Consider the following 26,199-nt stretch of genomic DNA (forward strand, 5'->3'; position numbering starts at 1 on the left):
TAACCAAAATAAAAAAATGTAAATAAAACAAAATAAAGTGCAAATATTAAAATGGATATAAATTTGAAATATATAGGTAATAAAATAAAGATAATCACCATAAAAATATAGTAAATAAATATAAAATAAAAGTGATATACTGTGTAATTGAACATTTGACTGAATAAACAAAAATAAATTTAAAAAATCCCCAAAAATTAATTTTAGAAACTTTAATTTTGCCAAAATTTTGGGTGGTTGTGGTGGGGGTGGAGGAGGGATAACTCATGCCCTCGGTATTTCTAAATTTCTCGTTACGGCCCTGCTATCGCCATGTGTATAGGCTACTAATGACAATATGGAATAAAAAGAAGCTGATTGGGGTCAAATCAGCTGCATATTTGCCTGCATTCATGCAGGGAACGGTATAAAAGTTTGGGGATTCAATGAAGTTCTTATCTTCATTTGTGCAAGAAAACTGTGACATAAGTTTATGCTCAGACTGTCAGTATTATAACTTATTTCTATTGTCTTGTATTCTTGCTGATAAGTAGCACAGTGTTGTAACAGCAGCATGAGGACTGGCTGGATGGTGTGACAGTTTCTCTGCTTTATGATTGGTTAAAGCTCAGAAAGGCTACTGCTCTCGAATTACCTAGTAGACCAATCAGTGTGAAGCGTTGAGTTCGGTCCCGCCCATTTGCTAATATTGACCAATCAGCGTGAAGCAGAGGCACCGCTCACCTATCGCAGTGACGGGGTGATGAGGAGTCGGGTTTTGGGGGTTGGAATAATCAATACGAGGTTTACCTACATGAATGCCCCAGCGGTCAGTAGAAGTCTGACTAAAAGCTGAACCACATATTTATAGTTTTAGACTTGATCTGATCCAGAAACGATGGATCCGCTGTTGTATTTAGCTGGTCTGGTCGTTATGTTCCTGCTGTGGATCAAAGTCAAAGGTCTCGACTACGTGATCATTCACCAGAGGTGGATATTTGTGTGTTTATTTCTCCTGCCGCTCTCCGTCTTGTTTGACGTATATTATTATGTGCGAGCATGGCTGATTTTCAAGATGTGCTCTGCGCCCAAACTGCACGACCAGCGTGTAAGAGACATCCAGAGACAGGTGAGCAAGGCATCAACAGCCAGTCAGTGTGTGCACAGGTGTGTGTGTGTGTGTGTGTGTGTGTGTGTGTGTGTGCAGTCTGCGGCATATTCTCACATTAAAATATAATTATGGACATTTGTAATCATCAGTAACTCTCAGAAAATAATCACACATCATGCAAAAGTTAATGTGTAGTAGCTCTAACTCAGAATGAATGGCAGACATGTTATTTAAGTAGAATTAAAATTTTACCGAATGGAGCTTTATTTGAGTAATACCCACATCCTGTACCTGATTATATGTAGTTCAGTTTTCCTTGGTAGATATTTAAACCAGCTGCACAACACCATTCATGTCTAAATCCCTTTCAGTAGCATACATGTGTTAGGAATGATAACACATTGAGTCACACATGTATTAATTAATGTTATGTAATTGTCATTGGATGTTTAGTTTCACTGGCATGATTATTATCTTACATTACAAATAGGTTACATGATCAATAGAAAGTTAAGTTATCAATATTACATGTGTTCATGTTTGCAAGGAATGATGGGTAATAAAAACCTCCATAACATTGCTACTTGAATCTTATATGGGATAGTGTGTATTATTTATGAACCCTAAGCAACTTTGTCAGTGGTACATTGTGATGTAAGAGATCAAATATTGATGGAGCTTTATCTCTGTTGTCTTATCAATCACTTATTACATAATTGTTTTATATCTATTATCCTCTTCTTTATGCAACAGGCTAATGTTAAATGATCAAATCACACATTTTCTTTAATTCACCACCAATCCAGAGCCTCTTACCTATCTCAGTGAAAAGTGTTGCTAAAATATTAGTGTTTTTTTCATGTCATGGTCGTCATAGATAGCTGTTACAGCTCATTTGTATAACTGATGGTAATTCTGTTAAAATGTATTTTGGGTGTGTAACTTTCAATGACAGGGCTAATTAACAACCAAGACATTTATTTAGATTTGGATTAAGTTTTGGGATAAAGAGGGTCAAGACCTGAGACCCTGGGACTTTAAATTGATGTTGGCTGAAATTCAGCTGGAACAAAAAGACACCATGGCACTGTGACACAGGTTATCGTTTCTGCTGATTACTGAGGTCACACGTCCTTCATTTGAAGAGGCTACTTTGGGGTTGTCCTCACCTGTTTGATTATATATATATTGTCATTTCTTCTGTTTTTTATTACACTGATGATGGTGTTTCGTTTTTTATCTTTACTACAACCGTGCACCCGATACTCTGCTTAAGATTTGGAGCTGTGCACATTGCTGCTTTGTAACTGAAATTCAGCTGGGCCAAACTTCCACAGTTAAGCAGCCACTTTCATAATGGGTTTGGGTGTTTAACAAAATCAGGCACTCCAACAATTTAGTATGCACTTTCATAAAGTTTGGGGACTTGCAGCAGACAGATTTAAAAAAAGAATGTCCAAAACTGAGGCAACGGAAGATATCCTGACTTTTAGTCCCTAATATGGATCAAGCTCCAAAAACACTGGATCCTACAATTATTACAATGCAACTTGACAGCATCTTCATTATACCTTTCCTTCTTGATTAACACCCACGTCTTTCAAAATCCACACCCCCAGTTTGTAATGCAGGCTTTCTGTTAAACATTTGTCATCTCCAAGTCCCAAGTCAAGTTAACTGATGACATTATCAGTGTTTATTCTTTATAAATCTCCCTCCAATTCCCTTGGACGATAAGACGTTTTGCTAATATTTACTGTTAAGCATACAATGGGATAATTTAATCGTGAAGTGTATCAGCCTTTAAACAACATACTTTGAACATTTCAAATTACCAGTTAAGGCGTTTGAACTCCAAGAATGTCCTCTGTCTTGTATACCAAGAAAGCCTTGACAGCCACTCGTAATCATGGCTGAGTAGGGTAGGTGAAATGCCTTTTATCCTTTGTACAGTCTATCTGTTGTTCTGATCGTCTCTGTATGACGTATTGTGACATATTTCAGGTGCGAGAGTGGAGGAAGGAGGGGGGTAAGACCTTCATGTGTACGGGTCGACCTGGCTGGCTCACTGTATCTCTCAGAGTAGGCAAATACAAGAAAACCCACAAGAACATCATGATCAATATGATGGACATTCTGGAGGTGGACACAAAGAGGCAGGTAGGAGGAACCAACACATACAAGTTATGTTCTCCAATGCTTTTTGTGAAATTTGTGAAATGATGTTTTAGAGCTGCAATTAGTTGATAGATTAGTCGATCGACAGAAAATTAATCAGCTATTTTGATAATCGAATAACCGTTTTACTCATTTTTTAAGCAAAAATGCCAAATAGTCATAGTTTGCAGCTTCTTAAATGTGAGAATTTGAAGCTTTTCAGTGTCATACATTATAGTAAAGTGAATATCTTTGGATTTTGGACTGTTGATGTGACAAAATAAGACATTTGAACGCATTACCTTGAGCTATAAGAAGTTATAATGGGCATTTTTCTCCATGTATATACATTTTATTGAGAAAATAGTCGTTAGTTGCAGCCCTTGTTTAAAAAATGTAAATATGACTTAGGCATATTTTCATATCTGCTTAGCCATTAAACCATTTTCAATCAGCTTTAGACAGGGACCTTAGCACAGGTGTAACTAATAACATTAACAATGTCTCAGTTCCATTAAAGCTATAACATGTAACTATTCTGCATTAAAATGTCTAAAAACAACTAGACCTATGTTATATATTTTGTTAAGTTGTTTACTTACATTATCCCAAATGTTTCCAACAATTTTCAAACCAGGAGAAATCTGTAATTTTAATCAAGGTAATGGTCTGTTTCATTTGGTCACCTGTCAATAGCGTCATACCCCCTCTACCAAATGGTATACACACTCAGCCCCTACCGGACGTCCTGTGACTGCCGAACAGCGTCAGAGAAACATTGTTTTTTTTACGTGAAACTGCTTTATTCAGTGTTTTTACCGGTTTTTGTCACCACGTTTGTTTGTTCTAGAGTGGAGGAGACCTCTGATAATTCGGCTCTCGGTAAAAACATCCTGAACAATGAACACTAACATAATCCTAACTCAGAGAAGCTGGTTGTTTAACAATAAAAACAACAACTCCCATGATCCCATGCTACTTCACAACGTCATCAAACTCCGTTTTTTGTTACTGTTTTGATTGAGAGACCCCAGAAATTACATATTGTGCATTTAAGTGTCCCAATAAGCCATCACAGTGAGCCAGCATGCACAAGAACATGGCCATCCTGGAAGTGGAACCTAAAGGCAATTATGTGACACTAGATGCATACATAAAAAAGAAATACAAATAACAATGTGTATTTTATCTCACTTTATTTCTTTGTCTTCCATATATAAGACCTTGTACTTGCTAAACTAATTAATTTCCCAGCAGCATCAGCTATAGTTTGAGTTAATAGTAGAAAATGTGAGCATGCTAACACACTAATCTAAGATGTGTTAGCATTTATCTCAAAGCACCACTGTCTGTAAGCACAGTCTCACAGAGCCGCCAGCATGGCTGTAGAGTCTTATCTTTTTTGGATTCAGTCCATCATTTCTTTTGCTTACGATTACATTATACTCACCAAAGCAGCGACTGAGATCTGGAAACACGAGGACAAGGCTCCAACAGGCCAACAGATAATTTGACAGGTTGCAAACAAGCCAACAGTTTAGCCAAATAATTTAAACCACTTAATTTTGAGGTAAAACTTAAATTTAGCGCACCCAAAAATATAATAATCCCTCATTGGATAAGACAATTGTGTGAGCGAAAAAGTAAAAATTCAGAAGGTAAAAGCTGATCAAGGAAATCAGTCTGTGAACTACAATGGGTGTTAAAGGGACAAATCAGCTAATCATTTTACTGTTGTTTTTTCTTCCAACTAAGTTTGGCCAACCTGAGGGTTCAAAACCCAAAAATCATCTGACTTCTCATGCTGCCCCATTAGACTTTTTTTTTTAGCGCATTTAACTTGGTGAATACAATTTTACTATTAACCAATAGGAACGATGGCCAAAACTACAAAAATAAGGCAGAAGTTTTTCCTTTAAGTATTCATAAAAATGTATCTGGTGTGATTTGCTGTCATGAGTCTGATGGTGGAACTTTGTTTTTTAGGTGGTGAGAGTTGAGCCACTGGCCAACATGGGTCAGGTGACCGCTCTCCTCAACTCTATTGGCTGGACATTGCCAGTGCTGCCTGAGCTGGACGACCTCACTGTGGGTATGTAGTTCATACTGTGGATTGTGTTCTGGCGAACCATCATAGAGTGACATCATCTGTGTCTCTTGGGTTTCTAGAAATAGAGAGATGATTGTTTCCACAGCTCATTGTTCAGTGATGTAGATCCTGCATCTCCTTCATCAATCACTGCATCCTGTTTAGAGCCTCAGCGACTTCTCTAATCGTGTTAGAGGATTGACGTTGTAGCTCAAAAGATGAAACTGGGAGGAAATGGCTGCAGTGTTGGAAGAACCCCTAGATCGGGTTTCATAATGGATTTCCTGATGCCATAAACTGTGCATCAACAATCTAATGTTTTCCCATCAGGCCGTACATTCATTTATCCTGATGTCCAGGCAGGCTCATACAGCACATATACACTCAGAGCAGACAAACACTGCTTTCTGCTCGTATGTTTGCCCACTATTGTTCTCACTTGGAAAGAAATTGAGTTGCTGCAGAATAAATCTTTTATTCGCTCTCCTTTCGCAGGTGGTTTGGTGATGGGTACAGGAATTGAGTCATCCTCTCATATTTATGGGCTTTTTCAGCACATCTGTGTTGCATATGAAGTGGTTCTAGCAGATGGCAGCTTAGTGCGCTGCACTGAGGTGAGCACTGTGTGTGTGTGTGTGTGTGTGTGTGTATGTGATGTACGTCCAGGGGCTTGTATCATGAAGTGAGATTATCTATTGTTGGGCTTGACTCAAGTTTTCTGCTGGTATCACAAGGGTGGCTCACTTTTTCAGGGGGTCACCATGGTAACATCACCATGGTAACCTATGCTGCACAGTGAGAGTAAACACACTAGGGGACTAAATAATGCTGATTACAACTGATTACAGGTACAATTAATTGCACCAGGTGTCTTTTTTTGGGACAGAATCCAGTCTTTTTAGACTCCATGAGATGATATTTTGAAACAAAAAGTATACCCACTTTTCCTTTTTATTAGAAAAAAAATTTAGATCAGTAAATTATAAATCAGGCCTTCATTTCTTTTCTTCAGGCCTTTTTTTGCACAGACTATCTATTCGTTTTTGTTCGTAATAGTTTGGTTATTGTGACAAAATTGTCAAATTATGAAAAATGTTGAAAATGCCAATTATATGATATTATTCCTGCTGTTTCTATTGTTTCTTATTCTGTTCTGTATTGTACATTGTGATTCCATTATATTTAATTCACTTCTTGATTATGACTTTTTCCTGCTGCAGTAACCAAATCTCCCTGAGGGTATCACCATTTCATCTCATAACATATTAAGTACTCCACTCATGGATGATGTTCTTATTATTAAGAACTTCTCTTTCACATGAACACGCTCATGAATTGTTTCGGACTGTTTGTTGGGAAAAACAAGACATTTCAAGATGTTACATTGAGTTTGAGGAAATTTTGATGGGCATTTTTCACTGTTCTCTGTGTGTTTTATAGACCAAATGATCAGGCGATTAATTTAGAAAATAATCGTCATGAAAATAATCATTAGTTGCAGCCCTAGCCTCGTAACCCAAAGGAAGAAAGACTAAGCTGAACTTCTGATACAAGCCCCAGAGCTTCAGTGAGATGTGTAATACTCTGTTGTGTAACTGTCACACAAGTAAAGCCAAAAAGTGGTCTCCTTATGAGAAGATAAAACGGTCGATGCTGTGAGGTTTTCTAATGGTTTAAAAGCCGACATGCAAGACAAACAGCCTAACATTAGAAACCCAGAAGCTCAAGACCACAGTCATCACTGCAAATGTGCCAAAGATCTGTGTGCAGTTTGTCCTTCTTCAAACAGAAAGTGCATTTTTCTGGTGACTGTCACACAGGAAGAGAATTCGGACCTCTTTCACGCCGTCCCGTGGTCCTGTGGAACTCTGGGGTTCCTGGTTGCAGCTGAGATTAAAATAGTCCCCGCTAAGCCCTGGGTGAAGCTGCACTACGAGCCGGTCAGAGGTCTGGAGAACATCTGTAAACGCTTCACAGAGGCATCGGAGAACAAGCAGAACACATTTGTCGAGGGCATCCAGTACTCTCTGGATACCGCAGTCATTATGACGGGGACCATGACTGACTATGCAGAGCCTGATAAGGTAAGATGTTTGTGAGCGTGTATGCAGATGTGTTTTCAAAGGTTTTATCACACTTAACCTCCCTCTTTTTTCTCTTTGACGTCAGATTAACAGAATCGGCCTGCACTTTAAACCCTGGTTCTTTAAACACGTGGAGAGCTACCTGACAGGCGACCACACCGGAGTCGAGTACATCCCTCTCAGACATTACTACCACAGACACACACGCAGCATCTTCTGGGAGCTTCAGGTACTTACAAGACATAATCACACATACAGGGGCTGTGTTTCCATTAGCTTTAGCATTACATTAAAGGACTGTGTATATCTGCCAGATTTTAGCTTGTCATCATCTTACTGTACCAACCGCTTGCTTCCTTCTCTTTATTGCACTCTAATGCTTTTTATGTCTCACACACACAAACTCACATATACACACCATTAGCTATTAGTGAGAAGGGCTTGGCATCCTTTCTTTTCTGTAACAGTAAATGGTGTGATGAATTATGCATAGAACTGGTTTGACAGATATCTCCAGGAACTACCTCTGGGATTTTGGGTGCTCTCTTTTATGGAAAGGATTTTGTTTTTGCAGACAGTATAGCAGAGGAAAGTGACCACACAGAAAAAGGGCTGATAGATGGTGTGATTAAACTGTTAATCAACAATGTGTAGTGGAAATCATTGATGTGTTGGACATCTTGACATGAGAAAGCCAGTGGTTGGTGAGTTGGGACTTCCCTCTGGTGGACGATAAGAGGAGTGCAACTGGATTTGTATCAAACGTCTTCAGCACATGAAGCTCACACTGTAGAAATTTAACACTTCTTAAATGAAAAGACAGTACAAATAAACAACAGTATTCGTATGAGTCGTATAATTGTAATATTAAATGTGTTAGCTTGCTAATTAGCACTAAACACTAAGTTGAGTCATAACAATCCTGATGGGAAGATTAATGTCTGTAAGATATTTCATGGCAATTCATCTAATAGTTGTTGAGATTTTTCAGTCTGTACCGAAGCTTTGTGGGGTTTATTTGTTTTTTTGTGTGGTCAGGGATCACACTGGACAATCAAGCCTTAATGGAATCGATCAGACTTTTGTACGATCAGGTTACGTGGTCCAAGAAAGACAAGTTCAGATGAGCAACTGGAAACGTCCCACACCCTCTAAAAACAAGTGTTTTAAATTGCTCCTATTGAAATGATCTTCTGGAAGTTTCAAAGAAGGGAATTCAAACCACAAACATTTGTTTTTTTATTGGTAAAATATTTAAATTCTGTAAATTCTGTGGTATTTCAATTTTAAGTATTCAGTGGTGATTTTTTTTTTAGATTATCAACCACTCATAAATTAGTAATACACGTTTTACTCGTTTCATCTAAGAAATGTAAGGAAAAGTGTAGAAGAGATGTCAATCACATGTTTCCATGGTGAAGGTGTGTTTTTAAAATGACTCCTGTTGTCTGACCAACAGTCCAAAACCCACAATATTAAATTTTCAGTTTTATAAATCAGGAAAAGGCAGCAAATTCTCATATTTGAGATGCTGAAATCAGCAAACATTTGGCTTTTTTCTTGATAAATGAACAATTACTTAATAAAATGGTTGACAATTAATTTTCTGTTAATCTACTAATCAATCAATCAGCAGACTGCCTCACAGGAAGCAACTTCAGCACCATCCTTTAACCTGTGTGTGTATGTCTGTGTATATTTGTGTCTTTTCTCCAGGATATCATCCCCTTCGGAAACAACCCGGTGTTCCGCTGGCTTTTTGGCTGGATGGTTCCTCCTAAGATCTCTCTGTTGAAGCTCACGCAGGGAGAAACCATCAGACGGCTTTACGAACAGCACCACGTGGTCCAGGACATGCTCGTACCCATGAAGCATCTGCAGGCTGCCATCACACGCTTTCACCAGGACATCGATGTAGGAGTCCACCAAATACTTCCTGTCTATACTACATACTCCTGAATTCATTCATTCAGTGGCTTTTCTGTTATGTCAGGTCTACCCTCTGTGGCTGTGTCCGTTCCTGTTGCCACCAGGCAGAGGGATGGTTCACCCCAAAGGTCAAGAGGAGGAGTTGTATGTGGATATTGGGGCTTACGGAGAACCGAAAGTCAAACACTTTGAAGCTAAAGCGTCAACACGTCAGCTGGAGAAGTTTGTCAGAGACGTACATGGGTAAGTCTCAAATGATGTATGAAATTCAGAAAGTAAGGTGACATAATTTATGTGTCATTCAGACTTTTGTTGTTATCTTATGTTCATTAGGCAGAAATATTGTTTTTACATGTATTCATGGTGCTAAAGTTGATAGTATCAATTGTTCACTAAGACTTACTTATCATATAGCATAACATATAAAGACATTTACATTTACAAAGCATCCCCTCCTCTTGCATTTACATGTGCTATTACACTGACACATCTGCCCTCCATATGCCAACTGCCTCCTGCAGGTTCCAGATGCTGTATGCAGATGTGTACATGGACCGTGAAGAGTTTTGGGAGATGTTCGATGGAAAGCTGTATCACAGACTGAGAGAGGAACTAGGTTGTAAGGACGCCTTCCCAGAAGTTTACAACAAAATCTGTAAATCTGCCCGACACTGACCTACAGGGACAGATCTCCTGGCTGGTACCTGACCTCAGCCCCGTGTCACAGATACGCTGAGACACTGTCGGCCTTCGCTGCAGCTCACACTTGGTGACAGCTACTATTTTTGGGATGTTTCCGCAAAAAGAAAAAGCCGTTTTACACAAAGATACATTTCAGCATTCCCTGAGGTGGAATTAAGCTTTTCACACACTATTAAAAGCTAAAATACATATTTTTGGCACCCAGATTGTGTCTTCAGAGTTCTCAGATCAATGTGAAGCAGGAACATATTTTAATGCTTTTACACCATGAATGTATTTTTTTCCCCTTTTCATGGACATTGCTTGCTTTATTCAAACCATTCTGTGTAACTTTAGAGCATATTCCATCTTTTTTTCCCTTAATGTTTTAAAATGTGCATGTTGGGCAACTTTTTTCATGTTTAACTAACTTATCTAGTGTTCACTGCAGTCCTTTTGCATATTTCTCTTTACATATTTTATTAACAGGCCAGCCTTACTGATCATTTCCTAAGTGCTATACACATTGAAAACATGACCTCCTATTTAGCATTAAAGAAATATATTAAAATTCATACTTTTTGATGAATGTCAGTGAAATTTTGAGCCCTTAAAACCTATTTTGTAACTTATAGGGCACTATTTTGATATCCAAATAAGATCATTTGGACTGTATAGACAAATGAAAATTGGATGAAATAATAAAAAACAATATTCTTCAATGAATATCATTCTCCTGCTTTTTTAAATATAGATTTAAATTTAATGTAAATAACAGCACAGTGTAAACTCCTTGTTTCTTTTATTTGCCCCTTTGAGACTAAGATAGAGAACATGTGGCTCATAGATTATGCCAAATCTTTACTATTACTATTACTACATGTTCTTCTAGGTCTTAACTAGCTCTTCATTAGACTTTAAATATACTTGACCTCTTGGCCCAGAAATCTTCACCCCACAAACCCTTTGTGTCCTTTTTCACATAAAATTACATAAGGGCTGCAGCTAATGGTTATTTTCATCATCAGATGGTGCTTGATTGATATTGATACTGATATTAATATTGATATTAAAAAATAAAGCAGGAAATTGTCACATTTGACAAGCTGGAACCTGAGTATGTTTGGCATTTTTGCTTGATAATTGACCTAAATTGCTTGTTGATTTTTTTTTTTAAATATACCATTGTAGATTCATTTTCTGCGGATTGAAAAACTGATTAATGAACAATGTATATTGAAAGTTCAGTAGTAAACTCAATCTATTGAGATACGACTGTTTCTTGCCATCAACCGAATATTTACTTGAGGGGCGTTCACGTGAATTTTCCCAGTTGTGAAGTCATTTTTCCGATTATTCCGACACTACATGAATGCCGCAGTAAATTCACTGACAAAGCAGAGGCGTCACCTTGTGTTTACAAACCAGATCATTGACAATAGGTCTGGCAATTCGAGTAATTTAGTGCTGCTAAACCTAGTGCACATGCGAAATGAAATGATACTGGTGGGATGTCTAAGTTTAAATCTGATCCAGATCTTACCCTATAATTATCCCAGTGGTTATTTCGCAGATAAACCCAGTAACCCCCGCCCTCTACCTGCTCCCGTCAAAGAGCACTCACTACTGTGTTTCACCAGGAAGCTTTGGAGGGGGGATTAGTGGAGCCTGTAGCTGTTGAGGAAAGTTTCCCGACAGAGGCCAGGATCTGCCAGTGCCACTAGGAGGATCCCGGCGGCCTCACTGAGTTTTCCAGAGCACATTGTAGTTGCGGTTCCGCCTTCTTCCCCGCCGTGAGGGTGACTTGTGAAGGCTAGCAGCCAGCGGCAGGGTCGGTGTTAGAGCCAGAGACATCTGCTACAAGCTGCACGGAGTTACTGGCAAAAAAGGTAGGCTGTACTCAGTTTTTCCACAATTTTAAGAACAGCTAGTAATCATTTCCTTTTATGAATGTAAAGACGTCGGTTGCACAAAGCACAACAGAGAACAAAACTTATCTAACTAGAGTAATAGTGAAGCTAACTTACCCTAAAGTTAGCTAACTGTTGCTAGTCCGTGTTTTATTACCTTGTGCTGCTGCTGCCGGTTTAAGAAATAGGTCATGTTTGCAAAGGTGACTTTGAGAAAGTATTGCCGCCACTTCAGTCAGTCGGTTTATGCAGGAGTGAAATCATTGAGCACTGCCTTTTGTTTTTTAGTTCATAGACTGTAGTTTACGCTTGCTAGCTAAAGTTAGCCGTATGTATCTTATTATTAGTGGGATGTGCACTATTGCAGTTTGATTTTCCTTATCGAGGGCTGCACACTGAGGTTAGGTCAACACGGCAACCTGGTTTCCTTGACAACAACGCCCAAGTTTCTATCGTAGATACAAGTACACCGTGTCCTGCGCTGATTATGACATGAATAGAAATTAAACTATAACCTGTTGGTTGTTTTATTAAGTTGGGAAGCTGAAGAGGCTGTCCCCGTGCCAGCAACAAGATGTGTATTGTTCTTATCTGAAGGTGTGGATGAGTACACTATGTTTCAGTCTGCATATCAGCAATCTTACAATTTAGCCCTGCGGCGGCTTAAAGTTGTTGCTCCACTTTCTCTTTTCTCCGGTTTGCTTACAATATTGTCACAATCTTAACTGTGCTTACAGTCTCTAGAGCGATCAAGTGCCCTCCAGACAAGACCGAAGCATACAGCGGAGTCCAGGCTGGAGAAGAGAGGTTGAGGAGGAAGCATGTCCACTGACCAGGAGCCCACATTCACAGTCAAGCTGCTGCAGCTGCTGCTGCTCTCCACCTACTGGGGAATGCAGATATGGGTCACCTTCATTTCAAGTTGGTACCACACACACACACACACACACACACACACACACACACACACACACACAGATAAACTGAAACTGAGAACAGAAAAGCAGGAAACTCAAGTGACGAGACAATGAGAGGGAGGTGTACAGAGAGTGTTTAGGATGTTTGGAAGCATCTTTGTCTCATGTCTAACTTGTGTTTTTTGGTCACCGTTACATCTACATCCAGACCCAGACTTGCTGCTGTTGCAAGTTAGCTCAGTTACTACTTTTACACAAATTGACATTCGTAGGATATAAGCGTGTATATGGTGTGTCATTCATATTTCTATCTACAGCATAGACACATTGATTGTTAAAGATAACCCTTTGTCAGCCCCGGTGTATTGCAACATCTGAACCACAAAACCTAAGTTTCTGTCATGTTGCTACTGTGGTGTACCATTATGGCTGTTTGTTCAAACACAGTTTTGCAATAAACTACTTAAAACCTTAGAGCAGAGGCAAGGTAGAGAGTCTATCAAGCATTTTGATTACTGTATGTGTCTGAAATTTAGTCAACGACTAAGGTGTATATACCCTTCAGTAAATAGACCGTCTCTCAACCTTGTTATTTTATGAATATACTTGAATATTTCAGTCTGAGTTCCAATGAGTTGTTCTGATTTCTACATTTCTACACAGGCTTTGTGATGGACAACCACCTAAACAGACACACATATGGTTTTATTCAAAGTCGCCTCGTCCCGTTCTACCTCCACTTGGGTTCCGCTTGTGCCTTCTTTAACCTCACGATCTACGCAGTGTATCATCCCAGCGACATGCTGGATGACAGAGAAGCCTTTCAGGTGAGTAATTTGTTTTACATCACCATTTTGCCAAAAAAACCTCAAAACATATTATTTTTATTACTTTAACTTATTTTTGAGTATTTATTTAAGCTCTGCTTCTACTTTCCCCCTACAGATCTTCATCTTCTTTGTGTCAGTGACAGTCGCGGCTATCAATGCTCAGTGGTTTGGTCAGATGACGTCAGAGATCATGGCGGACATGCACCTCATCGAGCAGGCGTGTGGACTGGGTCAGGATATCGGCTTGTCATCGAACCGGGAAGCTTACGCCAAACTGTGTGAGACGGATGTGAAGTACAGACACCTCAGCAGTCGTCTGTGGCTGTACAGACTGCTGTCCTCTCTCTGTAACCTCTGCTGCATCGGCTGCAACTTCTACAGTCTCTGTTACATGGCTGAGAACCTCGGCACACTGTAGAGCTTTTATGTAATACGTTATGTCTTTCTGTCTCTCTGCCTTGTTAGTTATGAGATGAACAGTCGGGTTGTTCTTGTGCCTTGGGAAATAATGAAAGGAGATTTTGGTCCTCATTTTTTTTTGTTGATTTTGAGACAATCATGTTCACTAAAGCTGCATTTCTGTCTTGAAGTTTGCAGGGAGACGAATCAGCTCCTGCTATGTGAGCAATGTCTCACCTTTCACCTAGTGTGGCTGCTGTGTGCAGCGCTGCGCTGTGCACTGCAGCCTGGAGAGTTCCCTGCAAGACTGCAGTAAGGTGCCTTACAGGAACCTAAAACATGTGGGATGTTTTTAAGAACTTGCAATATCAGAGACACCGTAGCAGGAAAAAAGCCTAATGCACTTTTTTTTATTTTTAAGCAACAGAAAGACACCTTTTAGTAAGGAAGCTGCTGCCGCGCCGCTCAGTCTTGCTCTTCCTGTTTGGGTGGAGTTTGAATACATTGCTCACTCCAGCAGCAATCACTCTTTAGTGATTGCTGCAATCTAGTGTCACAAGTTTGTCCTGTTCACGGTATGTTACCGTAGGAGCACCTGGGGGGCTGTGCTTCACGTTTCAAAGTGAATGCTTGGACTATCTTTAGCTCTTTTGGCTGCTGCTGCAATGAAAAAGAACACTTTTACTAGTTGGTATACAATCAATACTAGTTTTCAACCCATCCAAAAACACACTGGCACCAGTGGTTTGATTATTGGTATATTTTAATCAATCAATCAAGTTTATTTGTCACATGTAATCATATAAGGTACATTCACAATGAAATGTAATCCCATCAGTTCCTTCAATTTGTGCGTTAAAAAGAGATTTTACAGAATTTATTGGTTTTCATTAACTTTTACAGTGTTGATCTGTAAATGATGTTATGAGATTATTTCGCAGCAGGAAGTAGAGTTTATAGAGCTTTGATTTATTCCCACTTTCATCAGTGTGTCCTTGAGGAAGGCACCATGGCTGTGAAGTACATAATCAGTTTAGTTTAGCAGGTTTAATGGTTGTTGTAATAATCTGGTGGATCGTGTTGTGGCATTGATCCTGCGGGTAATATGGAGGAACATTTTTTGGGATGGTTGGAAGGATTGTTGAGACTTGCTGAGATGATGTGGGTCCAATTTGACTAAACCTCAGTGATCATGATTGTCTGCTTGAAGACCTGAATGACATCTCTGCACTCAGTTCTTTCACATCACATCCAGGATGACCTTACAATGTGCTGCAAGGGAAAATCACATCAGATCTTATACATAGATATATATATACATTGGTGAAGGATTTTACAGACTTGCAAAGCTGTCAGGTCTGTAACTTGACCTCAAGCATTTTTTGATTTGGTTTATAACACCTCAGTTTACTAGATGTCAGTCTCTACGTATTCAAACATTATGATCTGACTGTGCAGGAGAATTATGCAGCTATGATTATGAATTTGAAGCCAAATTATTATGAGCTGTGCTCACACTAGAGTTGTGTTCTCTCGCAGTACAGCTTTCAGGTGTGTGACAGTCCCTCCCCTTTAGGAGTGAAGCAGGAAGTGCATCACTGATTATCAGCTGTGCCTGCTGCTCCTCAGCTATATAAGCTGCTGGATTCAGTCACTCTCTCTCTCCCTGGGTGTGTAGTTTATTTGGGTTAGGTTTTTCCTCATGTTTATTTTCTTTGTTCATTACACTTCACTGTACACTCATTCAAACACTCCACACAATACTGATGTTACTGATTTACATACTTTATATTGCCCTTGGTTAACTTATATTTTGTTAAATAAATATTTAGTAAAGTCATGTGTCTTCCTCTCCTCCTTGTCCGCCCCTTGAGCCGGGCTGTGACAGGTGTCAATGCTTTTTTTTAAGTCATAGTTTGAATATCTTTGTTGTTATTGACCAGAGAGGATCTGTGGTCAATTATATATTTTGTTATCTTTTTGCACATGTCGAAATAATATTATTGAACCCCACCCTGCTATAACGGCCCCTCCCTGTTGTAACCGCTGATATGAACCTTGTCTATAGATGTGTTTGTGAAGTGTTGTTCTTCTAGTTAGTGTTGGCCTGTAATACACATCTGTGTGAACCAAAGTTTTAAGAACAGCCTTCAACACAAAAAGCACTTCTGTAATCAAAGCAGAGGCAGCTGAGTACAGATTTCTCTTATATGGTCAGACTGGACTGATGAAGGTGCTTATTATGTGCCCGTTCAGGGTCACAGTGCTACTGGCAAAGACAATGCAATATTACTAGTTGTTTTATCTACACCTTTCATTTTTCTTTGCTGTTAGCTTAGCCAGCTTAAATTCATAGGAAATTTGAATGCAAGTCATTTTGTCTATAAACATTAAAGTGGCATTTGGGTATCAAATTTTAGTAGACTTTACCTTCACTTGTAGATATTTATGCCAGTTTCTTTATGTTTGAGAAGTGTTTAATACTGAATGTAAAGACTTGCCCTCTTTAAATGTTTGCCTTAAGACCAGTGAGGTCAGAGGTCATGAGCTGTTAATGGTAGTGGGTTTGTATCAATGATGTTTTCACATGTATTGTCTTATCTTTTGTATTAAAACATGTTGTCTCTCAATTTCTCCCCATTTTTCATTTACATCTATTTATTGTATTTGCTTAGGAAGACATTTGTGCAGGTTTACTTGACTGAGATTATAACTATCTTTACAGTGCAGTTTATAAATAGCAGGACGGTGACACATGTTCTACTCTTTGCCTCTGTACTTTATAGATGTAAATGGAAACTTAAAATGTTCACTTTCAGCTTTAAGTCTGTTTAGAGAGTTCACATATTGGGTGAACAGGAATCAGCCTTTTATAGTCTACTGTACTCAGATATGTAGACAGTGGTCATACTCCTACATATTATGTCATTTGTACTGTATGTTGGTTGGACATAAAATGGCCAAAAATACCTAAAAGCTGTTATTAAATCCCCCAATGTGTAGGATTTGAACATTTTGGACTTTGGCGACTCTTAGTGGTAGCATAAAAATAAAACTCTGGCAGATCCCCAAACTTCAATCCGATTCAGATTCAGTGCCTGCAGACACAGACGAACAGACTGAAAACAACACAGAGTGCACACGTTTCCTGCTGTATCATCTTTTTATGAAAACAAAAACCTTTGGACTAAAGAATACTTTGAAAGACACTAATCATAAAAAATTCTACCGACACAAAATTGAAAAACTGATGTCAGAGGGGTGGGGTAGAGTTGGACAACTTTCATCCAAGCCTGAGTGTCGCCATGGTGCACAACTTGAAAACCAGATTTAAAAAGACACAGTTTAATCCTATGGGTCCAATGTAATGTCATATTTTGCCAGATGTGACAGAAGGGGGAGCCATCGCCCTGCTGTAGTTCATCATCAGACGCAAGCACAAACAGAGCCTCACCTACAGAACTGTGCTCAATTAGTCTGGATTGAGTTGCATCAGAATGACAGAACAGTTATAACTTTACTCATTTGAGACTTGAGTTGGTAAAAGTAACCTAATGATCCAAGTATTTTTTAAATCATAACCTTTGCTTAGATGTTGAGAACCATATTTGAATGTGCTCCATACCTGATCCACTTGGTGTGAAACCTGATACTTCACCTGATCAATAAATCTCAAGAAACACATCATATCAGAGTTTTTTTTAATGTAAAAATACATCATTGTGTTTCAGCTACAAATCCATGGTTACTGTGTTTGACATGAGATCAGCATTAACAATTCACAAGCCACTCCACCTACAAAATGAATATAAGTCTAAAAAAGTAATAAATATAAAATGATGTAGATAAAAATGTAAAAAATGTCAACACGTACCTGACTATTAAAGGTTTAGATAACTATAATACTTAAAAACCTGAAATGCACATTTCAGGAAAGTACAATAATCTCAATCTCAACAATGAATGTAACAGGAGCTGAGGCAGCTCAGTTTCACCCTTTTGCAGGTGATACCTCAGTTAAAAGTGCGATAACATTGTGTCAAAAAAAACAAACAAAAAAAAGAAAAAACACACAACAAATGGATCCCCTTGAACAAATAACAAACTGTAAGTACTGTTTGTTAATTCTGCATAGAGAACCAGTTACAGCCTCGGAGAGTCCACCTCAAACATTCTGTAATACTGAGGGAGGATAAATGTAAACTGTTCATCTCCCAAAAGGAGGCAGCAACATTATTTAAAGCCACAATCCTTGATGAGAACTGACAGCCCACTGCCCCACCCACTTTGGTTGGTTGAAGGATGAGGTTAGATCACTGTCATTACTGTTTGTCTGTAACAGGCTTATAACAGTGTATGCGCAAAAATGAAAAGAAATGTAAGACTAAAGACTGAAACAACAGATTACAAATAATGATATTGTCAGTGCATCTCACTTAGAAGGCATCCAGAGTTACATTCCTTGTAAACAGCAAAAATGGAAAAGGCAATAAAAATATAAGGATTGTGCCTTTAAAATAATGATAATAATAATAATAATAATAATAATAATATTCGCACAACTCACCAGCACACACCCATGCTTAAAACCACTGATAACTCCAGCTGTTTCACTCCTGTGTCCAGGAAACATTACGTCATCCCAACATTTAGCCTCAAACGTTCAGTTTGTCTAAATGTCTGGAAAGGTTGTTATATAAATACTATTGGTTCCATGTTTCCCTTCTTCTCAATGCTCACAAGTACAGTATCAAAATACAAATATTCAAAAGGAAAATACCATCTAAAAATCAACCCACAATTTTTCTGGAGGGTTTCGTAACCATGGCAGCAACAGGAGAGCAATGGAGCTTCTGGTGATGGTTTACCTCCATTTAGACAAAAAACAGAAAGGAAGTTGACGCAACACCATTCCCATCAATTCCTCGCCTTTGCTGCCGAAAAACTCCATAAATAAAAGTCATACTATAAAAACAGTTTCCCTGTTCATCAGCATTTAAAAAATCCAGTGTCTCTGTCATACAACCACCTTGCCCTTGATGTCCAACTTGGTGTTTTCACTTGCTTTGCTGGACTGCTCCTCTGTGAGAGTGATGTAGGAGTACACCAGGCTGGCTGCAATACTGCAACGACACACAGAGCAACCACGTTACAACGTACAAACACCTCACTCCTCTCAATATGAAGAGTTAATGTTAAAGAGGCTATTAAAAACTTTCAGGCAACATCTTGAAAATCCTGTTATTGTTTGTGTCAAATCAGTTTACAGGTGAACATATTGCAGCACATCACCAGTCATAAAAATGACCATATTTTCCAACAAGTTTCAGCATGCGTATATTCATTCCTGCAGCTGTATGACACATTAAGCCGGTATTATGTGTGTCAGCATTGACCTTTTCCTTTTCTCACAAGAAACAAATATCAAGTAGGAATTCACAGAAAGTCACAGTGTGAGGAGACCCAATACTTTTGGACTGCTGGGATGAACTGCACTCAATCAGAAACAAGAAGTGCTCAAGCTAATAGGCAACATGCTAACAATAGAGACTGGAATACAAGACATGTAATGAAAAAATGTTCCTCAACAACATATTTACCCCCAGGCACAGGTGAGCTTTACACAGCAGAGGTCCAGTTTTTAATAGGTTTAAGAAATTCACAACAGCTCACAATGTTTTCTGTCACATTTCATGAAATCAGCTCTTTTTCCTCTGCAAATTAAAAAGTACCCTGTGGAGTTTTTGTAGTAGCCACTGGTAGTGCTAGTGGGCAAAGCAGTGTTTTTACAACTGGGGCCCTGTTTTGTTTGTATCACGTGCATGAAGACACAAATGCATGAGATCATACATGATACACATTCCTGCAAATTGATTCAGGCTGTTCCACTGATTGACAGAAGGCCCTTTTCACAGCACACACACTGAGCTGTCGCACTGGGAAAACACAAGTTTACTGATAACATTAACAATGGCTACGATTTGTTCTCAATAAGCCGTGACAGTCTGACAGTGAGCCAGCATGTACAATACCAGGACCCTGACACTGACGCAGCTGAATGAAATTCGTTAATATTATTTACACCTGTGTCTTACTGTCAAAATGTCTTCTGTTAAAAAGGCCTGTTCGTTGTGGCAAAGTGCGAGAAGAAACAATATGCCAAAAAAAAAAAAAGCAGGAAAGTAGACTAGAAGCTAACAAACATGCTTTTTGTTAAACCTCAAGAATACAAACAATGTATTTTGGTGAAAAACACTAACTGTAAACATAACTGTATAAGAATATACAACAAGAGCCCAAGGTGAGCAAATTACAATTGTGAATAATAATAAATTACGATCATTTTGTGAAGCTTTTACTTGTCATAAACACTTTTTATAAAAAGGAGACTACGTTTAAGCTGATAAATATATTTTCTTTGTTAATTTGTCGTGTTAGTTTTTCAGTGTACCATGTTCCAAATGTCATTAGCAGTATCCTTCTCCATAACTGTATATACACATTTAAAACAGGTAAAAATACATAAAAACACAACGATAATATGGTATTTACAATTTCCTCATATGTTTTTATGTTATTGGCTCAATCTGTTTTGTGACCATGCAATGATAAATTTACATGCTGGAAAGACAGATGTGTGAGCTGACTCTGGGTGTATGTGAGAATAATCTTTATGTCCATCTGTTTGTGCATACGTTAGAAAATAAACCTGTTGTTTCATACCTGATATTCAAACCTATGAAGTTAGTCCAAGAAAAAATGTAGTCTCCACTGAACACCATCCCAATATATGTCACCAGGACGTTCTGCAAAATGGAGAAAATATTGAGTTTTTTGTGTCATAGTTAATTTAACTTTTACTTTCCACAAACCTGCTACTTACCTTGATGCAGCCCACGATCGTTGTCGTTAATGCGGAGTTGTATTGTGTACAGAGCACTGTGGAATACATCAGAACAAACCTGCAAAACAACCATGTCATCATATTACTCATGACAACATTTTGAGTGATGAAAAATCTGATTTCACAATGTTAATGCAATGTAGATACAGGATCATTGTACGTTTCACAATCAGTCAAGCAAAGGTTTACAGTTTATATTCAGCTGCTGATAGAACAACATTACCACAGAATTTCAGTTTAATCCAGATGTTCCACCCCCAGACAAAACACAATCCTGCTTGCTTGCACATACATGCCACACATACAAGCTTTGGCTTGTATCTTACCCCATAATACAGGAGAGGATGAACTGGGTGAGGAATAACACATCTGACCAACCATCATATTCCACGGCCTGACAACAGAAACACAACTTAAGAAACAGCAAAGGCACACAAACACACACAAAACTCAAATAAATAACTGGAATACAACTAGAGAGGTAGACAATTATGTATTAATTCACTTTGTTTAGTTAATAATTTCAGTCAGTGCGTATGGTCGTGTCCCGTCCAGCATCCAGTGGAAGAAAGGAAATGAGGATTAAATGACTAACAAAACTCCAGGGAAGTACTGAGGAGTTGTTCATTACATTTTTTGGGAGTTTTGTAAGGCCAATGACTGACTAATACTGATATGCTTACAAACTCAACATTAAGTTTCTGATAGCTTTAAAAGGTAGTCGTCTGTATCTCTGCTGTGGTTGTTCAGTCAAGGGAAGTTGTGGGTGCTGCTGTAATAACTCTACTAGGTGCATAATAGCAGCTTTGTGCCTTTTTGGCTGATGGGCCCCAGCTGGGCAAACCAGAAGGTCTCTGCCAACACTGACCAACAAACAGACAGCTCATATTTACAGCACACACCCATGCCTATAAGAGCACTCACTTCAATTTAGGCTTAAAATTTGCAGTAACTTGCAATAATCAGTACCAAGGCCATAAACATACAACAAGCACTTAACTCGCAGAAACTGTTTAAAACACTTAAATTTCATTCATTTAACCTATTTAACAAAGTGTCTTTTTCTCCCAAATTAAACCTATAAAATCTGCCACAAATCAAGATGTTTGGAGGTTTGAATGAAGATTTTAGAAATAGAGCTTACAGAGAAGAAAGATCAAATTACAAACTGCTTACCTTCTGCATATCTCCAGTCACATGAGCCAACAGCAGAGTAGGAATGATCATAAATAATGCATTATAATACAATAATCCATATTTCCCCAACTCCTGTTGGGCAGGAAGCAACAGGAACATGAAAAATAAGCAGAGCCAGAACAGAGGGGGTTATTCACAAGTCTTTCAGTGCATTCCTCATTAACTAGCATACAGATGTCATGCATGTCCAGCCCTCTGCACTACCTAGACCCTCTTGTTTGCATTTGTCTGATTCTGTTTCACGTGGCTCCATCTTTCACTCCCTCAGAATATCTCTCATCAGTGCGCGCACACACACACACACACACACACACACACACACACACACACACACACCTCTCTGTCTAGCTCAGTATTAGCAGATGGTGCTCTACAGACATGACAGACTAAATCTGGATCCAGTTCTGCCTCTGCTGTAATGTTAGAGTTGAGTAGTATGCTCATGTGACATAAAAAGGCAACTAAAACAAGCTACAAGCCATGTCTGGTTCAACAGTCAAACTGTACTTACTGTAACCTGACTGTTAAAAAAAATGTAAGAAAATGTGTAAAATACATAATTGCAGTGAATTACTTAACGAAAGTACAACTAAGATTAACCTTGTAGAAATAAACAGGAGCCAAAATTGATACTGGCTCTACAAAAGAGTGATAATTAAATCAGTGTACTGAAGTAAAAAGAACCAACTCAAAGTGTTTGTGTGCACTGAGCTCCTTAAAGTCAGACGCTCAAGGACACTTTGGGCTCTCTAAATTCACCAACATCAGCTCAATGCCAAAAACAGCTTCTACCCAACAATGGTTACTATTCATCGGGTGGTGCTGCCACATACCTTCGCATCTAATTTTTGCTTCACATAGGCTCCGTTGGCTGCAGTGAGCACATCGTTCAGAAGAATGAACACATAGCCTTGCAGGTCAAAGGACATGTCAGCACTACGAGCAGAGATGAGAGAAAGCGATAGAAAGTGTCAAGGAGGTAAATAAGCACTCTGTCACTAATGATTTATTTGTGGGCATGCTCTGTTTAAGCAAGGCTCTTTTAACTCTGATATACAACATGTGTCTAATGACCCTGAGAACAATATCACTTATATGAGGGCCTATCAGGACAGGACAACCCTTTGTAGTGAAGGCAATTCTGGTCTGGTTAGCAGGTAGGACACCTGGATGTAGTAGAACTTACCTTGCAGCTATAAACGCCCCGAGGATCATTGTAAATACTGTCAGTTGGACTGGCCTGGAGAATTTCTTCCTGCCAAAGTTCAAAGACGGTGGAGCAATGAAATTCAATCTGACTGCATTGAGCTGTAATAAAAGCCACTAATACAGTACAAAGACCAGGCCTGGAATCTTCTACTGTAGCTGTGTCACACTGAATACAAGTAAAATGGGTTATCTGTCATGTGAAAACTCACTTGAGCAGAAATCCCTCGGCCAGCATTGTGAATAAGATGGAAAACCTCCTGAGGACAGTAAACATCGGCAGACTGGTGGAAGAGGAACATAAATTGCAAAAGTAAATTGTCAGTTGAAATTTAACTTGGCCAAATATTGAAAGTCATGCTCAGATGAACTCATGATGGTAACACTGAATGAACTTCCCTTTAAGCATCATTGAGCATGGATAGTTTAGAAATGAAAACTTACTTCAGCCGTTTGGTTCCAAACAGACCAGTGATTTGATTTCCCACAAAAAGGAGAGGTAGAGGAAACGTCTGTAAAGCCAGGTAAACATACACACGTTGTTGTTGTGTTAGAAAAGAGCTGCCCTGACGTTGGTGATCTTCAAATCATTTTACATTAATTCACAAAGATGCACAGGTGGTCTCACCTTGCGAGGTATGCTCTCATCACAGTCAGGGAAGCTGATCACCCTCGCTGCCTTGCCCACCCACAGCACAACCACTGTGGCCAACATCTGCACACACACGCAATAGAAAATCATTTTTGCTCTGCTTATGTCATTGAATAATGTCTTTTTTTAAGACCGGAAAAACGTTCAACTTACTTGTCCAATTCCGACACATATTGAAGATGGGAACCTGAACAGCAGAACAGACAAGTTGAGTACCAATGACCGTTATAACTTACAAGCTAAACTTAGTGTAGCTAACACCGTACTTTACATATGTAGCTAGGTTAATATATGGCCTGCTAAAATACCACTGTACGTGAAGCTCTCCTGTCTCAGTCGGTACCACTGGGTGACCATTAGTTAATAAGCGGTGCCGTGTTGGCTCCGCTATCCAGTCGACACAACTTCCAGCAGCTAGGCTAATGTTAGCTAACATGGTAGCTTTTCAACTATGACCGTTACAGGCGTCCACAAAACCTTTACCTGTAGTTAGTGAGGACACTTTTGTTCACCACGACGATGAGAAACGAGCTTAGTCCATAAAACCCAGCGGCAAATAGCTTCATGAACAGTGTCAGAGGTTTGTCCGCCATCCCCGACCCGACAAGTTTCTCACTCCTCACTGAGTGTCGGTTCTTTCCCTGCCATCACTTCACTAGCTCGCTCGACACACACACATACGCACACACACACACGCACAAACGCGCGGGCACATACACACACACAATGCGGCGGGGCGTTCCTGTGGTGCGCGGGACCGCCCACGGCTTTGATTGGTTCGCAGAGTACAGGAAAGCCCACTAATAAACAAACGTCTACTGTTATGATTGGCTCGTGTGGTACAAGAACGCCCACTTTTTCTTCTTCTCTACCTCGCATCCTTTTTGGCCATCTAGTGGCCATTTTCCACTGAAACAACTTTTCTTCAGATGTATTATATAAATAATTCTGATTTTCAAAACTTGACCATTATTGTAATCTTAAAAATGATTCTTTTCACACTCATTTGGGTCACATTAAAAAAATCTAGAAATATTGGTGGCTTTCTCAGAAAAATCGAATAGAAAAACCCAAGAACTGATGTTTATTTACACCATACAACTATGTTTAAAGAGGTCATATTATGCCCCTTTCCCAGTTTAATATTTTCATTTTTGTGGTCTGTTAACAAACATTTGCATGTTTTTATTGTCAAAAAGCACCTAGTTACAGCTGTACAAGCCATTGATGCAACCCCTCTGTTTCACTCAGCCTGAAACACGCTGTTCTGTGCAAGTGGGTCTATTTGTGGACTTGCAGTATCTACATGACACACCCACTTCACTACATGCCCACTTGGTTAGGTTTAGGCATGAGCAGTGAGATGGTTAGGGTTAGGTTTAGGGGTCAAGGGGTGTGTCATGTAGTGAAGCAGAGTGTCATGTAGTAAATTGGCTGTGTCCTGTAGGTCTGCAAGAAAACAAATAGACCCTCTCGTTTTGTGTCTGCTCAATGCCCCTCTCTTCTGACTGGCTGACTGTTTTCTGAGTGATACACGCCAGCGCAAACCACAGCCAGGTAACAGATTAGCTTACTGTAGCTAGGTAAAACCAGGGCTCTGGGTAAAACTCACCAGTAAATTGTGATGGCCACCGCTGAGGATAATGTTATCCAACCTTTGGGAAGCTATGCAATGACAAATTTGCGTCATGACATCCAACAGCTGCGCAGTGTTTCCTCCGCTACTGTCTTTCCTCTGCTCCGCCCTGTGTGTGTGTGTAAGCCCTGTCCCCGGTGAAACACAGAGAGCAGAGGAGAGGAGAGAAACTAGCACGACCAGAAATGACCAGAAATGAAACAAGTGTACATAAATTAGGTAAATAACATAAATAAGTGTAGCCGGGTGGTAAATCAGTGCAGATGTAATTTTCCACTTAGGTGTGATAGCTCTCAAAGTTGTTTGAATGTTAATACATGTGTTCTTTGTTGTTTTCTTTTGAGTGTACAATTATTTAGATTTAATTAAGTGGGCTGTGACAGTCTCACTTGTTATTGCCGATTTTGGTCACAAGGCGGCAGCATTGAGCAATATTATTGTCGCTCCGCCAGGTGCATCTTGGTCTTTCTACCTGTTCACGTGCCAACAACCTGAAGTTTTGCAAAGTGGCGGGTGCT

The 26,199-nt window shown here is 39.3% G+C and overlaps 3 protein-coding genes and 1 long non-coding RNA gene across 5 annotated transcripts; 2 read left to right on the forward strand and 2 right to left on the reverse strand.

Moving 5' to 3' along the window:
- Positions 1 to 640: 640 nt before the first annotated feature.
- Positions 641 to 10,756, forward strand: dhcr24 (24-dehydrocholesterol reductase). 2 transcript variants are annotated; one of them, XM_044361494.1, is made up of 9 exons: positions 641 to 1,108; positions 3,095 to 3,250; positions 5,234 to 5,339; positions 5,832 to 5,950; positions 7,157 to 7,420; positions 7,506 to 7,649; positions 9,137 to 9,334; positions 9,414 to 9,592; positions 9,871 to 10,756. In XM_044361494.1, the coding sequence occupies exons 1-9, from the start codon at positions 878 to 880 to the stop codon at positions 10,022 to 10,024; spliced, it is 1,551 nt and encodes a 516-aa protein (XP_044217429.1). In that variant the 5' UTR covers positions 641 to 877; the 3' UTR covers positions 10,025 to 10,756. The 2 variants fall into 2 exon arrangements, with proteins under 2 accessions (XP_044217429.1, XP_044217430.1); XM_044361495.1 differs by lacking the exon at positions 641 to 1,108 and adding an exon at positions 2,582 to 3,012.
- On the reverse strand, positions 9,944 to 12,747 carry LOC122988858. The gene is made up of 3 exons (XR_006404903.1): positions 12,676 to 12,747; positions 10,059 to 11,929; positions 9,944 to 10,025 (listed from the first exon to the last, which is right to left on the reverse strand). It is a non-coding gene; the product is annotated as an uncharacterized LOC122988858 (long non-coding RNA).
- Positions 12,748 to 12,761: 14 nt separating this feature from the next.
- si:ch211-121a2.4 (transmembrane protein 205) lies at positions 12,762 to 16,716 on the forward strand. The gene is made up of 3 exons (XM_044361496.1): positions 12,762 to 12,861; positions 13,521 to 13,684; positions 13,803 to 16,716. The coding sequence occupies exons 1-3, from the start codon at positions 12,762 to 12,764 to the stop codon at positions 14,103 to 14,105; spliced, it is 567 nt and encodes a 188-aa protein (XP_044217431.1). The 3' UTR covers positions 14,106 to 16,716.
- A 1,057-nt stretch (positions 16,717 to 17,773) lies between these two features.
- On the reverse strand, positions 17,774 to 24,754 carry slc35d1a (solute carrier family 35 member D1a). The gene is made up of 12 exons (XM_044362404.1): positions 24,529 to 24,754; positions 24,199 to 24,232; positions 24,022 to 24,108; positions 23,838 to 23,905; positions 23,606 to 23,677; positions 23,374 to 23,442; positions 23,021 to 23,123; positions 22,167 to 22,259; positions 21,317 to 21,384; positions 20,970 to 21,048; positions 20,810 to 20,892; positions 17,774 to 19,209 (listed from the first exon to the last, which is right to left on the reverse strand). Exons 1-12 carry the CDS (start codon positions 24,636 to 24,638, stop codon positions 19,104 to 19,106), a joined length of 972 nt encoding a protein of 323 aa, XP_044218339.1. The 5' UTR covers positions 24,639 to 24,754; the 3' UTR covers positions 17,774 to 19,103.
- Between the last annotated feature and the right edge of the window lie 1,445 nt (positions 24,755 to 26,199).

The sequence above is a fragment of the Thunnus albacares genome, chromosome 9 (genome assembly GCF_914725855.1).
Source record: "Thunnus albacares chromosome 9, fThuAlb1.1, whole genome shotgun sequence".
Classification (NCBI taxonomy): Eukaryota; Metazoa; Chordata; class Actinopteri; order Scombriformes; family Scombridae; genus Thunnus; species Thunnus albacares.